At 42.3% G+C, this 16470-nt stretch overlaps 1 protein-coding gene across 1 annotated transcript in view; it reads right to left on the bottom strand.

The window, feature by feature from the left end:
• Positions 1–256: 256 nt before the first annotated feature.
• The window catches only part of LOC115321486 (protein slit-like), a 212944-nt gene continuing 196730 nt past the window's right edge, over positions 257–16470 (bottom strand). Inside the window, exon 3 of the mRNA XM_040210944.3 lies at positions 257–819. Within this exon, the coding sequence (XP_040066878.1) occupies positions 257–819 (563 nt within the window). The remainder of the gene's footprint in view (positions 820–16470) is intronic.

Genomic DNA, 16470 nt, shown 5'->3' with positions numbered 1-16470 from the left:
AGAAATAAATAATCAAGATCACTTTGGTGCAATTTCGATATCATTATGGTGTTGTAAGTATACAGCACATTAATATCAACGTAACCGAAAGCGAAAACTCCTACCCCTGTACAAGAATTTACATTGACTGAGATGTAAAAGGTTTGACAGCGTACCGGTGGTTTTTTGCACCCACTCTGCTATCTAATAGGTCTCATTATTCGTCGTGCGCATTTTTTTTAAGTGAAAAAACAGGGATAATCTCGGTTTGATGAGATCAGCTATGCCGGACCAAAAACCCTGCGGTGGTCATCCCGCTCGCCACCACGGCGAAGAAAATCTGCAGCGTGATGCTCCAGCCGACCAGCGAGGCGCCGGAGTTTCCGTTGTCTTTCCGCGAGTGGGCGGCTTGCTTCTGCATCACCTTCCGCTGACTCAGCACAATGTCAATCTCGTTCTTAATTGCCTGCGTCGTTGCGGTCGCGTCGTCCCGCGCCTCCGAGGCCAGCGCCTCTTCAGACTCCTCCTCTTCGATCTGGTTCTTGTCGTCCCGGTGTTCGAGGATGTCGCCTTGGTCCGGCGAAGCGACGGTGGTCATTGTCGTGCTGTCGACCTTGGCATCGGGGCGCGAGTTCTCGAACTTGGGCTTCTCGTGGTCTTCGGGGCAGTTGAGCTCCTTGGCACTGAGGCGGGCCACCTTGCTGCTGGTACCCGTCGCACCGTCGGCCGCCGCGAAGTCGCACTTGATGTGCCGCAGCTCGCGCCGGAAGTTGTCGTTCCTGGTGGCATTGGCCAGATGCGCGATCCAGGAGATCCTGCAGTCGCAGCTGAACTTGTTGCCTGGGAAAAAAAGATGGTACGAACAAGGCAATCAGACACGCTGCTAAAAGTAATCATTCGTCGATCCAACCGCATTTAAGCAAGTTACTCGTTTCCAGAAATCGTCAGGAAACTGAATTTTCTGGGAGCCTCAGAATAATATCCGACATCTCTGTAAGAGACTTAGCTTAGAAAAATTTTTATTAAATATATCCGCTTTCACTCTGACGCTTTCAGGATGGCTCTATTTAAGTTCACGAGACAAGCTTTGGATACTTCTTTTTTGTTTTCTTAACTTACTTGTCGCAGAGTCTGAAATGTCACACTTTCCTTTCATCGCTCCTGATACATAAGAATTATTCATTGAAATTAAGTCTAGGAAAGAAACAACATTAATTTGCCTGCAAAATTGGATTGAAGACCCTACATCTACTTGCATTCTGCCTTCTTAGGTGCAACAAAAAATGCGCTAGAGCTGGCGTGTCCATCATTGAGCAAACTCATGTACTGGTAAACTTTCTGGGAATGTCTCATTCCTTGATGTTTTAAGGTTCAATATTATAAGGCAAAGACGGCGCAGGATAGGGTGAGAACAAAGCTGGAGTTTTTTTAGTTCTTCGGATGAAGTAGCTCAGTATTATTTCTCGAGATTTGGTCAGCAAAGAAAAAGTCCACAAGTCCGCTTTTGTTAGTATCATATCCCGATGACGGGTGGCCACATACAGTCAAGAGAATGATGTGCAGCGGTTGTACTACGTTAGGTTAGGTTACAGTGTTACAAGGGCCAAAAGTTTGTAGAGGCCCTTGATGCAGACGTGTTACATATACAGAGCAAGAGTAACGTCACCTTTAGCGCCTGGTTTCATTAGTATAAAGCCCTTCTTATCGATACAGCGAGTATATATCAGCATGGTGTTCCACAGAAGGGTACTTTTCACCGCTGCATATTTGATATTTCCTGAGCTTAACGAGCATTCGTCTCATAGACGTCGTGCGCAGACATGACATAGGAAATCTGTCCCAGAAAAATTGACACTCGAGGACGTGCCGTCAAAACACTGTGGTAAAAAACGCTACATGCAAATTGGAGACTGCGACGTTAATTTTTTTATGGGTGCAAAGGTGGCAAACTCTCATAGGAAAGTCAAACTTAATTAGTTAATCCAGTCTTTTTATCCCAACTTGGGCGTATTACGGCTAAAATCATTTTGAATGACGCATCCTTCTTAGTCTGACGTAATCAATTTTTTAGATATGTAAACACATAGATCTAGAAACAAAATAAAGGATACCACCCACGCTCGGTGATAACGAAGGCCGGACTTATGGAAAAATAAAGGCGTTTAGTAGAGTACAATTAATACACGCAAATTCCAAGGCCGAGCACATAATGAAGGGCTTGGATTAGAAGGCGCGAACAATTACTCCTATTCCGTTCTTTTTCTAGCTTATCTGTTTCTTACTCTTTATTTCTGCCGAAAACCGCAATCAGTCCGTGGGTTAAAAAAAAAACAAATTGCTCGACTATTTCTTTTCACTTGTTACTCTTGAATGGCGAAACGTTTATTAAAGGGACACTGACACCCCCCAAAAATTTTTTTTTTTTCATATTTTGCCAGGCGCTTCATTATGGTGTCGGAGGACTACCCAATTAATATTTTGCAACAGCGTAGCGTATTTTTTTAATAAAGTCAAAAGACGCAACTGCTTGAAACCGAAACCGAAACCCGACGGAGGTCGGAGAAGTGGAGAGAAGAGAGTGGAGTGGCGGAAGTCACGTGGCTACACCCGACCGTGCGTTTTTTTTTTTTTTTTCTCTCTTCGGTAGCAGACGACAGGACATGCGGCGTGCGATGCGGCGTGCGGGAACTGTTCGCCGTGAGTTATGTTTGTTCCGCTCGTTGTTCTGTACTCCAAGATGAGTTGTTTTGTACATTGAGAAGTTGGAGATGAGTAGTGAGTGCCCGTGGTGAATTTCCATGATCGGCTCCGAAAAGAATACACCCAAGATGTTGCGTGAAGAGCTGGCTCACATGTCCTGCGTCCGAAAAAAAAGGGGCATTGTGCGACAGAGTTTCCGAAAGATCAACGGGATCGGGACCAATGACTGGCTGCAATTCCTGTAGAACATATACGGACACCTCGGAAAGCGGACGTTACCTGATTTATATGCTCCTTGCATTTTGTGGAAAGTGATTACATTGAGTTCGCAGGTGTCAAAAAGGAAATCCCATACCATTTAATTCAGCGAAGTGTCGTCCACAACATGTGTTTGTTATTTTTTTGCTTGTTTCTTCAGTGATAACTGTAAAAAAAAAAGATATGTAAACATCAAAAAATTAAAAAAAAAGGTTTCACGGGGGATCCAACCCGGTTCTACCGCGTGTGAAGCGGACGTCTTTCCCACTGAGCTACTGGGGCAACTCTGCACTGCGGGATCTCTTTTCTTAGTAATATTTCAGCCGGTAAACTGTAAGTTGCAAAGTTAGCTGCCGATTTTCCTCTAGCAAAAGCACTCCCGGGTCGAAGTCGGGAAGCACCACGCATGGGCGACATTCGCACCTTGTAAAGAAATCGTACGCGTGCATATTAAACCCGAAGTAGTCACGTCGTGCTTGACGTTTGCGCGAGCGATGTCTTCAGCCACGAGAAGGGAGCGACGGCTCGGCGACATCTTCGTGCAAATCGGCTTGGTGGTCGGGCGTGTCGTACGGGATGAATACCAATTCTTTTGATCAGTCCCAAATTTCTCTTTTAAAGGTAGACAGAATTCGCCGGTACCGCGAACGACAGTTCTGAAATAGAGGTCCCACGCCCGTCGTCCGCTGCCACCGCCGTCCCCGCGAGTCCCACGATACACGAAAAGACGAACGCACAGAATGCTTCCGGTTGTCTGTGGAACTTTTTTTCAATCAACGTATTTGCAGCTTTTTAGAAGCCACAAAAAATTGGTTTCATATTTTTTTCTATTTTTAATATTGAGTGTGTGCCTTCAGTGACCTACGACTTCGATTAAATTTGGTGGTCGCATCGATACCTTAGAAAACGGCCCGTGACCGCGGAAAAGAGAGTGAGCGAGACTCGAACCGGCCAGTTCTTGATCGGCGGTTTTCGGGCGGAAAGAAACCGAATTTCGAGCCGCAAATTCTGTTCTGGGTAGTTGAGCTCTCATATGTCACGTACAAATCAAAACCTCGGCGAGCATAAATACCCTGTCAGTGTCCCTTTAAAGATAATGTTCAACGTCGGAAAACTTAAACACAAATTCAAGGTTACAAAGGAAGTTAGCAAAAAGCTATAATTACTAGCAGCTTTCACAAAATGAACCTTTTCAACCTCCGACGCATGGGCGCTGCCATCTTGGAATCACGTGACGCGGCCGCCATAAGGTGGCCTTAAAAGGGGGGGGGGAGCACCGATTTTAAGATTAAAAGAATTTGCCTCTCGTCATTTTTATGTTGTTTATCCTGTCCCGGAGGATACAGAAAACCTCTTCATTAAAAAATGTCAAGATTCCGCTGCATAATCGCAAAAGAGAAGTCGAGCTTTTTCCACCACCTGCAGCCGCGAGTGGCAGCCGAAGGAACTACGACGAAAAGCTTATGTGACCTCGCTCGGCTCTAAGCTCCAGCATGACGCCTGCTAATGTCAGCAGAGAGAGGGAAAGGAGCGTCCTCCAAGAGAGCGCACGGGAGCTACACGGCACCCCGAATTACGTCATTAGGAAAGGGACCAGGTGTGACCCTGAAGACTGGGAGTGAGTTGAGGGGTGCGAGAAATAACAATATTTATCTTTTTTTTTACACAACAACTACGACACGCGGGCGAAATTGGTTTTCTGTTCTTTACTTTGCAAGTGTCAGAGTGCAACTTCCACAAATGTTTCACCGAAGTCTGGAAATCGCTGCAACCCCCCCCCCCCCCCTTCCTCCGCCACCCCGCTTTAAATCGTCGCTCCTCAAACCCCTCCGCGCCTTGAAGAAGGCGTTGTATTCGTGTGTTTGTTTGTCTTTTTTTTTTTTTTTGCGTTTCACCGATATTTTTAGCCTTGCTTTGTGAAGTGTCTGATCTTACTTTTACTACCTAACTGCATGCCATCATGATATGCATAACTTCCACACGTTATATTATAACAGTTTATGTCGATTTGAACCGTCGGTGTACCAGACACGCGTGAGGAAAGGAGTCAGCGTTAGCCCTGGCGCACTTTGAGTATGTAGATGTTTCTCAGACAGACGAGGGTAAAGAAGCCAATTATTTATGACAGCGCGAATTCGCTAAGTGATAGTGGTTGAATGTTAATGGCGGAATAAAAAGTGCAAGGTATATTTATGATCCGGCATTTATGATCTTAAAGAATAAGGCAAATATAGTCAACGCAAGAAATCACTATGTACAAGGTGCCCCCCCCCCCCCAAAAAAAAAAAATACAAGTTTTTATAAACTGTGAAAATAAACTAGGCGTCGCTGACCGCTTATTCTCCGCCCAAAGGTAGCGCTAGAGGTCACAACCAGATGCCAAAGTTTCAGCCCGATCCGATACCTTATTCAAAAGTTATAAATGATTTTCTGAAAGTTTCAGTAGGAAAATGGCGGCCGACGGAGTTTTCGAATACATGGGACTCTATGGCACCAGAAACCCAAAACGGGCAAAAATGGGCTCCATTTTCCAATTGAAATTTTCGAAAAATCACTTATAACTTTTGATTAAGGTATTGGATCTGAAACTTTGGCATTTGGTTTTGACCTCTAGCGCTACTTTTAGGCGGAGAATGAGAGTTCGGCGATGCCTAGTTATTTTTGCGGTAAAAAAAAAATTGAAAATATTTGTTTTGTGACACCCAGGGATGGGCAGTATTTCAAATACAAGTATTTGAAATACTTATTTCACATACTTTGTGTATTTTGCATTTGTATTTAATTACAAATTGGGCAATGTATTTGACGTGTGTATTTAAATACTAAGACGTGCGTATTTCAAATACAATTGTAATTAAATACAATTTTGTGGGCGAAAATACATCCCTCAAATTTATTGTCACGACAATTCTTGTTTTTATCCATGGGATAGTAAGATGTAATCTCCGTCCTTAATTCGGCCATGGGGCATTTTTCCTTTTCTCTTCCCGAAGAAAACTACGTTCTGCACCGAATGCAGTGTTTCTCACTCAAGCACAAGCGTTTAGTGACTTTGTGATTACGGTGCTAGTCCAGGGCAACAATAGTGACGAAATCGACGATCACAGGCAGACTGGCTAAAGAAGTGCCTGTGACAACTTGTGATACTTTCCAGCCTGATTTCCATCCATATTTTTGCCTTGAACATTCTAAATGCGCGGGTCGTCCAGATTTTCGTAAAAAAATCTCTAGCTAGTGATGCGCGTCTTGGTCGTCTCGGTTCATTGTTGGTCTATACCAAAATGTAATCGACAAAAAAGCTGGTTGAAGCTCTACTTTTTTCACCTAATACGTCCAAAAAGATTACATTGTTGTGTGATTATATTTTTATTACGTTTCTAGAGCCTCGCACACTAACCCCCGAGTGTGCGATGCACAATTAAAATGAGATACCAAGAAACCCGTTGCAGGTGCCCTGATGTCGCTGACGCAAATTTTGAGGAATGTATTTGGAAAAGTATTTGGAGGAAACCAAATACAGTTGGTTGTATTTGTATCTTGTACTTAAATGCTTTTCTGGAAATGTAATTAGATTTGTAATTAAATACATTTTCGACGAAGTATTTTGTATTTGTATTTCGATACATATTTGCATGTATTTTGCCCATTCCTGGTGACACCCTGTATGTTTCTTGAAAGCATAGTGCTCTCACTTCATTAGAAATTCAAATCAGTTGCTTTTGATAATAAGGAGGAATCATTTTTCTGATATAAACATTCACTTAGTATGTTTGTTTATGAATTAAAAAAGGTTATTCATTGTGCTTTGTCTCATGTCTACAGTCATTCAATTTTCTTAAGATCTTGGCGCCCCGTCAGGCGACAGGAGTGCTCTTTGCGCGAAGGGCCATTTGAAGGAGTGTGCCCGTGCTGCATTACATCCGATACATGTTTTGTGCCACCTGTCTCAAGAATGGTCCTCTAGATGAAGCCTCTCGGCTGCTCGGCGCTGAGATGCACGGCTTCCTGACACACTTTTCGTGAATATTGTCAATAAAACCGTAACGAACTGTAACCTCGTGAACATTCCGTCCAACCCGAATTCTATTTTTCTTAACCCTGTAAATGAAAAAGAAGTTATCACTACAATTATAAATTTAAGCAACAGCAAGGCTAAAGACGCTGATGGATTTCAGATAAAACCAATTAAGCACGCCGTTGAACTTCTTGCCCCTTACATAACGCATATATTTAACCTTTGCCTTAGTCAAGCTGTTTTTCCTCGAAGAATGCAAGTTGCCCATATAAATGTGTTGTATAAGAAAGGCGATAAAAATGACATGGGAAACTACCGCCCCGTGTCGATACTTCCAATTTTTTTAAAAGTGTTAGAAAGAATAATTTTAAACCGTTTTATTGACTTTGAGCAGAAGCATAACCTTCTATATGAATCTCAATTTGGTTTCCGTAAAGGACTCGGTACAGAGTCCGCACTGCTCGCGCAGAAAGAACTAATCTTGACCGCACTCGAGGAAGGAAAATTGGTTCTTGGTATCTTTGTAGATTTAACTAAAGCATTTGATCATGTAAATCATACATTGCTTGTTCAAAAACTTCAACGTTATGGTTTTAGAGGGAAGGCTGCATCCTTAATCACCTCTTATCTACTTCATCGTTTACAAACAGTCCGTATAGACGATCATTTCTCCGATCCACTTCCTGTTTCTTGCGGTGTACCACAGGGGAGTATTCTGGGTCCTTTTCTTTTTAATATGTATGTAAATGACATCGTCTCTGTTGGATCAGATGTTAATATGATTATTTACGCTGATGATACCAGCATATTTATAACCGGAAATGTATATAATGAGATAGTCGATGAAGCAAATTCGACGTTACAAAAACTAGACGAATGGACGTGCCAAAATAGCTTAAAGATAAATATAAACAAAACTAAAGCCGTCTTATTTCGTAGTAAAAATAAAAGTGTCATGTTAAATCAACCAATAATGCTAAATTCGACACCCATTGAAGTTGTTTCTAGTTTTAAAGTACTAGGGGTTGTTTTTCAAGAAACTTTGTCGTGGGATACACATATTGATTCCGTAGTCGCTAAGCTGTCCCAAATAGTCGGACTTGTTTATCGTAATCGGCACATTCTGCCACGAAATATTATGATTTTAAGTTATAATAGTTTGTTTTCATCTAGGCTTAACTATTGCCACTTAGTCTGGGCATCCACAACTCAAGCAAATCTACATAAAATACATGTCTTACAAAAACGGTTCCTAAGAGTTGTTGAAAATATTCCGTCTTACTTTCACACGCATGAGTTGTTCGTAAAATATAATGTATTGCCAATTCATAAAATGTACGATTATCGGCTCTCTAAAACTTTTAAACAAGAGGTAAAAACTAAATCATCGTTTTTAAAAGGACTAGCTAACTTACAAAGCAATACTACCGCCTACACTACGCGCCATGGTGAGCCTTGGAATGTTAGTACTCACAGAACAATCTACGGGCAAGATACGTTGAAAAACAGACTGCCAAGGTTACTAAATAGATTAGCTGCCGGACATGTCGAGCTTTTAGATATTACGTTTAAAGCATTGCCTCATTATTTCAGCCCCCAGTCGACTTTCCTTATGTAAAAAATGCTGTGTAATATTATTAAACGTGAAACTAGTTGTGCATGTAAGTAATCTTTTTATTTTTTATATTTTTTTCTTGATAGTGCCTTTCAAGATATCCTACAATTGCGTGGTTGTTACGTAGTTTGAGTGTGTCCATTGTTGCTTCTCTTTATTCTGTTTATCTTGCTTTTTCTGTTGATGCTGTAATCTGTATGGTATGTTGATAATTTTCTTTTTATAGTGCTGCAAATGCCAATGTGGGGGCCTGTGGCTTTGTCAAGCTGGTCTTGTGACCGCTTTTTCCACAAGCCTCCAGTATCATGTACTCTGTATTTGATGCAAATAAAATATCAACAACAACAACAACAACAACTCTCATCGACATCACTTGCTGGAAAAGCCCAACTTGCAGGCAGCGCTGCAAGCTTCCAGTCCGTGCATCTCTCGTATTTGAAAAATGTGAGAAATTTGCTGTTGCGCTATGCTTGAAAGAACTTCTTGCCGATGTTCAAATCTACTGCAAATGTGTATGCGTTTTATTTACAGTCTAAATATAGACGTCATAGCCAGGCGAAACGGTCGTTGGTGGGTTATCTGTTCATCGTGTCACCCACGTGCTTTTGGCAATGTTTGCAGCGACATAATCCTCTCCGTAGTTTTTCAGGGGGGATCGGTGGCCGAGTGGCCTAGCGCACACCAGCTCGGAGCACGTGGACCGAAAGCTCGCGCTGCAGAACCCAGGATCCTGGGCTCAATCCCCACCCCTGCCCGTTTCGATCTGGATGAGCATCGTACGTAGCGGCGTGCGGTCGTGTATCACTACTGCGTGGTGCATGTTAAAGATCGCAGGCTAGCGGTTGTACTGCACGGGCTAAATTGCTCATCTACAGCTGAGAGACACGTCACCCTTTGAGGCAGACCAAGTGCTAGGCTGTATAAACATACACACTACCCCCCCCCCCCCCCCCCCCTCGTAGCTTTTCATATAAATTTTAACAGCGCTTCAATAAAGAAGAGCTGTTTTCGCCACGTTCACAACCCAAAGGCAGCAATGCATCGTGTATTATATATGATAGTTGAAGTGAAGCATGTAAATGAGTCGTTGGTCAGATTTTGTCGTGTCGGCGTTCTGATGTGAAAAAAACCTTCAGCGATTGAAGCGAAAGTGCATATATCACACATACAACACAGCGTAACATTCGTTTCAGTGAAGAACGAGCACAAGACAATCATCCGAACAAGGTAATTGATAATAAGGTGCTCCTGATAAGAATGCGAAGCACGTAGCGCTCACCGCATACGTTTCCCGATAAAGATTACCGTTGCGCAAGCTGCCGCGGCGACTGCAGCTTGCGACGTGGGGTGCAAGGATATAACAGAAGAACCCTCCTAGCAACTGATTTCATTGTTGTTGCAGCACCGCCATGGGTAGGCCATGGCGATTACCTCATCAACTCAAAAATACTAAAAATACAAAGCATGCATCATGTCTGTTTTTAACCGATATTTTTTGTGAATCTCTCTCGTCTGGTAACGTACCCCATAATTGGAATATCTGGCGTATAATCCCCATACATAATTCGAAAAAGAAAATTTACCTTTAAACTACCGTCCTGTATCACTGACCAGAATGTCTTGAAAAACATGGTAACATATCTTATGTTCCAGTGTTATTAGATATATCGAATATAATACCCTTCTCCCGGTAAACAAACACGCATAGTTAGGACTCCCGAGGAGCGCAGCGCGAACACGAGGAGCGGGAAAGGGAAAAAAATAGCAATACGACCAGTGGCGGCATTTGGTACAATGCAGTGGTGAATCGTTGCAGGTGACACCACAGCTTTGCTGGCCAACCACCTTCAGAGCGTGGATTGGAGCCCCAACATGATTTTTAGTTCTTATTTGAATTAACTTTTTCTAATCATATTTTGAATCATGCTTGATTGTTGCAAGCACTCAGAATACTTTCATGTAAAAGTGCGAAATCCTGCCTTTTAGGGTTAAGTGAATAGACTGGCCCACTGACTTTTGGGCAGGTCATGCATACTAGAGTCACCCACGTAGGCTTACGGAATATCACATTACTTTGCTCCTTGTTCACAAACATTATGTTCGTGTATTCTTGCAGTTGGTAGCGCGGTCATCTTGCTGAGCCTCGGAAATTCGGACCCGCTCTGAATAAGCCACACCTAGATCATGGTAATGCGTCATCGCACACAAATGCTTTAACGTTTATGTCAGGGTCTTTGTATCTGTACGCGCAACCACCAGTTATACTTTCCTTATTTGTACCTATCTCCAAAAATAAAATCATCATTCGTTCCAATTTTTATTGTCTCAAAGGTGACTTTTAATACCGTCGCCACGTCCAAAATTAAGCGCACCCCGCCATCTAGTTCAAACAGTGCGAGCCCGCGGGCTAAATTGTCTGGCTCTTCTTCTGTTTTAGAATGCATAATCATGTTCTAAAACAAAAGGGGGAAACATTTATTTATAAGCTGGTGAATAGAAACAAAAGAAAACGACCGGTGCTTGGATACAGTGAACAATTCCTGGCCTAATAAATTAAAAAAAATGTTCTAGGTCAGTTAAAAACTGATTTCACCGGATGAGTCGCTTATGAAAAGGGTCGTGCCCAATAAATGCGGGAAAAGTGACCTGATTGCGGATTATTGCAATATTTATTCGACCTGTGCATTGTGTAATTTATTGGAGCATATTGTAAATAAGCAGCTAGTCAATTTCATGGATGAAAACAATACACTAAGCCCCAATTAACACCGTCTTCGTAGAGGGTTGTCCACATCATCCCAATTAATTTTATGTTATCATGAAATCTCTCGTTATGTGAACGATCACCTGCAAGTGGATGCCATTTTTATGGATCCATCGAAATCTTTTAATCTAGTGCCACACTATGAGTTAGTTAATGTACTATCTGAATTCCGTGTACCTTCATTGATCATAAGACGCATTACTGCATATATCAAACATTTACAGCAATTCGTTGATGCTAATGGCAGTTTTCAAATATTGTTAAGACGGCATTCCGGAGTTCCACATGGCTCTATGTTGGGTCCCTTGCTTTGGTTGACATTGTTTAACTGTTTGTTTTTTATCAGCAGTAACGGGTGAATTAAATAAGGATGTTTGCTGACGATTGTATAATTTATGCTCCTATAGCTATCTTCAGTAGGTGGCCATGGAATGTAAACAATACCTTATCTCGTAACTCATCATGGTGTTATAATAATACCATGAGAATTAACATAACAAAAACAATACCATCATGTTACAACAAAGAAAAATATTATGTTTTGATCATGAGCTTGACGCTAAAGTTGTCAATTATAAGTATTTCGGTGATATTATCACGAACGATCTGAAATGAAATAAACACGTGGATTACAAGAAAAGACAACTAAAACTGGTATTTACGTAGAAAAATATATGAATCAGCTCCTGTTAAACTTTTGGCTACAAAGCCCTTGTAAGTCCGACACTAGATTATGAGTCTGACGCCTGGAACTCATGGCACGACTTTCTTTCTCTTTCTCAAATTAACTTGAAATGGTTCAATCACTTACGGCACGTACACTCTTTTCTGATTTCAGAAGCACGACATCGGTTACGGCGCTGAAAGAACCAAGCTGACATGAAGCCATTATGGAATCGAGGAATCTGGCAGCGGCTGAAATTTATTCTGAATTTTTTTTAAAATCGTAAGTACTAAGAATATAAAGTCAAAAAGGCATAGCTCAGAGCATTTGCATCGCCCAAAAGTGCTTACTCCAATTCATGGCTGCAGAAACACATCTTAAAATCATTTTGTTTGTACAGGCTCTAAATTTATGAAATAATTTTTGGCTTGCTAGTTTGTTTTGTTTGTGTTTTGCCGGCATGTTCTACTTGCAGCAATGTACCGACCTGCTAAAATGTCAGCTGAGGATTTCAGTATTAATAAATAATTTAAACACAAAATTTCGGGGGGTTGTTGCTCTTGAGACAGTTTTGGAATTCGACAGTGCTTTAAGTATATTGTTTAATAAGACAAACATTCGTTCTCGTTGTTAGGATGTGAGCTTCGTCATGTTTCTTTTTGATACTGGTATAGGAGATGCGAGTTCGTAAGTGTTGCGTGGATGCAGTGAAAGTTTTTCTCTGTATCGTCCACTCCTACCTCTTCCCCGTTATATATCTTGCAGTATTGTGAAATAAAACTATGTGTGCGAGAGGTCGTTTTTATATAACAATCTGTCACCCGCCACCAATTGGTATTGGCTCACTCAAAGTAGATTAGTCAAGACCGAGCTCCACTGGCGAATGGCCCGAAGAATGCATTGCGTAAAACAGTGAGTCTTGGTTCTCATGCTGACACGAAATTACTGCTTTACAAATTTGCAAAATGTATATACCACATGCAACGTGCACATTCTTGGTGTGGAAGCAGGTTCGCACTCTTAATGAAGGGCGACAAAGCGTTCATGATACCGTACGAAGCAGAGGGACGTCTCCGGTCCCGACAAACCTGGTAGAGGATATTAATGAGAAAATTCTGGAGAACGGACGCTTTTTAACTTTCTGTCCTGCAACGGGTGTCTCTGACAGTTTTGAAGTCATTACTTCACGAAATGACTATGGCTAGTAGCACAGGTTGTTTTTACGGTGTACTTTTATGAGATGACTATTTTTGTGCCACGATATCTCGAATTCCCTAATATCAAAGGTGATTACATTAAAAGATAGATTAAGGTGTGGAGCATTTATGCTGGCTACGTTTTTTTCTCTTGTTCAAAGGGAAGTTAATTTGAGAAAACTCCTTGTAGATGTCTTCATAAGTGATATCAAGATAAAGTGAAGGAAATACAGTAAATTATATATTCCTAAGTTGTGACAGCAATGTGTCTTTATATAAAGAAACAATTATGTACTTTATTTTAAGGGTTAATGAGCAAAAATGCGCAAGAGAAGCCAAGGCACTAAACGACGCTTCCAAATGTAAACTACATAAAAAGGACAGCGAGTGTGCGTGGGAACTTGTGATAATTAATCATAATGTAACACCTGAGACTGTTGGATGAAAAAAAAACAATTAACTGCGTTTGAGCTGTTCTACTGTCTTTTTGTTTCGACTTGAGAGTCTTGTTAACTACCACCGGAACCCCGACGCTGCAGAAAATGTGAAGAATCTCGCCAACCCGCTGGGACAAATGAATAATATAATGACAATTTGTTTTGCATTCTAAGTATCTTTTATATTTGTTTTCGCGGTCTGCAGTATGTATGTTTTTTAATAAAGTGAATTCTATTAGTTTACGACATCTGTTGTCAATATGACCAGTTAAACAGGTTCAATTTCATGGAGTGGACTAGTATACACAGTTGTAGAGTACTACCAGTATACACATTTTCACAGTAAGACCGGTATGCAGAGTTTAATATTAAGACCAGTATGCACAGTTTCAGTTTGTCCAGTTCAACAATTTAACAAGTTGCAATAATCCTGTTTGAACTGGCCAAGTTTGCAAAATGTTTCAATAGGGGCCGGTAACTGCCCTGCTGTTCCGGGTTGAATTTCTATTGTCTAACCAAGCTTGGCTGACCACTCGGTCACTAACCTGACCCATGCTGTATATACAATAAAGAGCCAAGCTTGGGGTACCACTGAGCTTCCCGCCTAACCCAGGCCATAATTCCAGTGGTAAGCCAGTCCATGGCTATAGACCGTTTTATCGTGGGTAGCGCCATTTTGAGAGCGAGAGAGAAAAGGGGAAAGGGCTACCGGCGCTTTCCCCCTTTCTGATTGTGTAGAAAGAGTGGAAGTCCCGGATGAGAGGCTCGGCCGGTGTTGGGCGTCTGCAGTGCCCCAACTTCGTTCGCGCTTTCTTCTACCTTTCAAACTCCCAAACTTAATTAGAGTCATGGTCTTCGATGGCGACAGTCCCCCGGTCATCGGGACACCGTTGCTGGGTGATAGGGTGCATGAATAACGACAGGAAGCGTCAAATACTGCCCGAGGACCTATGTAGCTTGCATGGAATCCGGCGAGGCAAGTACGGCTGGAATGTTTTTAAGCTCCATTGCTTTCCGCATGACTGGAAATGATGAACCATTTATACATTTTTGCTTGCAATGGGCCAATCAACAAGCGATACACGAAACGGGAACCTCAATTAACTTTGAAAACGCCCGGAGCTGCTACATATCGTCTTGCTGTGTTGTTTTTATCTTCGTGTCCCTGTTCTTATATTTCCGTGTGAATGAACGACGAAGACGCTCTAGATGTACTTTTATCGAACCGCAGAAAGCCTCGAAGCAGCCACGAATTATTTTACTATTTGATGCAATATTTTGGGTACTCACCTCCAACTTTTATAGCTGGCACGTTCGCTGCCGCTGTTCCCTCCGTCGCCACACTGGCGGATGCCATGACCCAAACAAAGAAACGTGCACACTGGGCTCGAAAATGCAGATCGCAACACACGAGACGTTCCCTGCAGCGACTATCAAGCGCCTCAAAGCGCCTTAGTCAACGGAAACAACCCACCAGCGGCACTCCAAGGAGCGCTTTTGCCGGCTTTTTAGTAACGCGCAGAAGATCGCGATTAAAAAAAAAAAAAATAGAACCACGTTTTTAACAATTTCCAGCCTCCCCCGGCGGCGGAAATGAGCCTTCAACTAAGTGTTGTAGAGATAAAATCGAGTCAGTCACCACTGCAAATTATCACTATTAAGATAAATTCAGTTACGAAATTTTACAAGCTGAAACAGCAGTTATCATGAGAAAACTCGCACGCACATTGCGAGCATACCCCATGTTCATCGGCGGTACAGCGTTCGGTGCGCGCTCCATTCACGAAATGTTCCGAGCGAAGTCGAGAGCGTGGCGTTGAGGAGACGCCTTTTCGGTTTACGGACACAATCCACTGCCACCGGAGACAAGGGTCATGTGGAAAGCGATGGAGCTGAAAGGCATTGCAGCCGCTCTCGCCTTGCCGGATTCCTTGCAAGCTACATATGTCCTCGGACAGTATTCTATGATTTCTGTTTTTATTCGTGCACCCTATGACCCAGCAATGGTGTCCCGATGACCGGGGGACTGTTGCCATCGAAGCCTGTGGCTCTAATTAAGTTTGCGAGTTTAAAACAGAAAAGAAAGCGCGAACGAAGTTCGGGCACAGCAGACACCCAACACCGGCGAAGCCTCTCATCCGGGAATTTCACTCTTTCTACACAATCAGAAAGGGGGAAAGCGCCGGTAGCCCTTTCCCCTTCTCTCTCTCGCCCTCTTTCAGTAAAACGGTATATACAGGGAACTGTCGGTGGTCGCCAGAGTGGTATACCACGATGGGGCTGCCTAGCGCAATGGGGCAAAACAATCTAGGCCCAATGAAACTTCCCCGGCTGCCAAGTATGGCTCAAGCTTGAGCCGGTCATAATGTGCTGCTTGGGATAGTACAGCTTCGCTGGTCTTTCATTTTCGCCTGTGCGGAAAGGCGGAAAGATTTTTTTAATAGTCGTCTTTATCTATTCTAAAAATCCGTGGGAGAGGTGTGACTGGAAAAACGAGTGATACATGCATATAGTTTCAGTCAGATCGATATAAATCGTTCCTTTTTGCATGCAATCAAGATATCTTGGTGGCTAGGTTTTCATATGGTTAATGTGCGAATTACATGCGAGTTCTTTGTCAAGCCAGGCAGTAATAGAATCGTTTCTTTGCATATTTTCAGGAGGTACCTTTAAATTTAATGGATATTACGTCCACTTATTTGTTTACTGGATTTTATATATTGCGTATGTAGTTAAAGGAGCATTGAGTTGTAGTCTATTTCAAAATAACCACTTAAACTGATTTAATGTAGCTGTTGATAATTTATTCAAGAAGTCGTATGACTATTTCACTGAAGACAAA

The sequence above is a fragment of the Ixodes scapularis genome, unplaced genomic scaffold, assembly GCF_016920785.2.
Source record: "Ixodes scapularis isolate PalLabHiFi unplaced genomic scaffold, ASM1692078v2 ptg000376l_1__unscaffolded, whole genome shotgun sequence".
In the NCBI taxonomy this organism is placed as follows: Eukaryota; Metazoa; Arthropoda; class Arachnida; order Ixodida; family Ixodidae; genus Ixodes; species Ixodes scapularis.
This window is presented reverse-complemented; position numbering and strand designations above follow the sequence as displayed.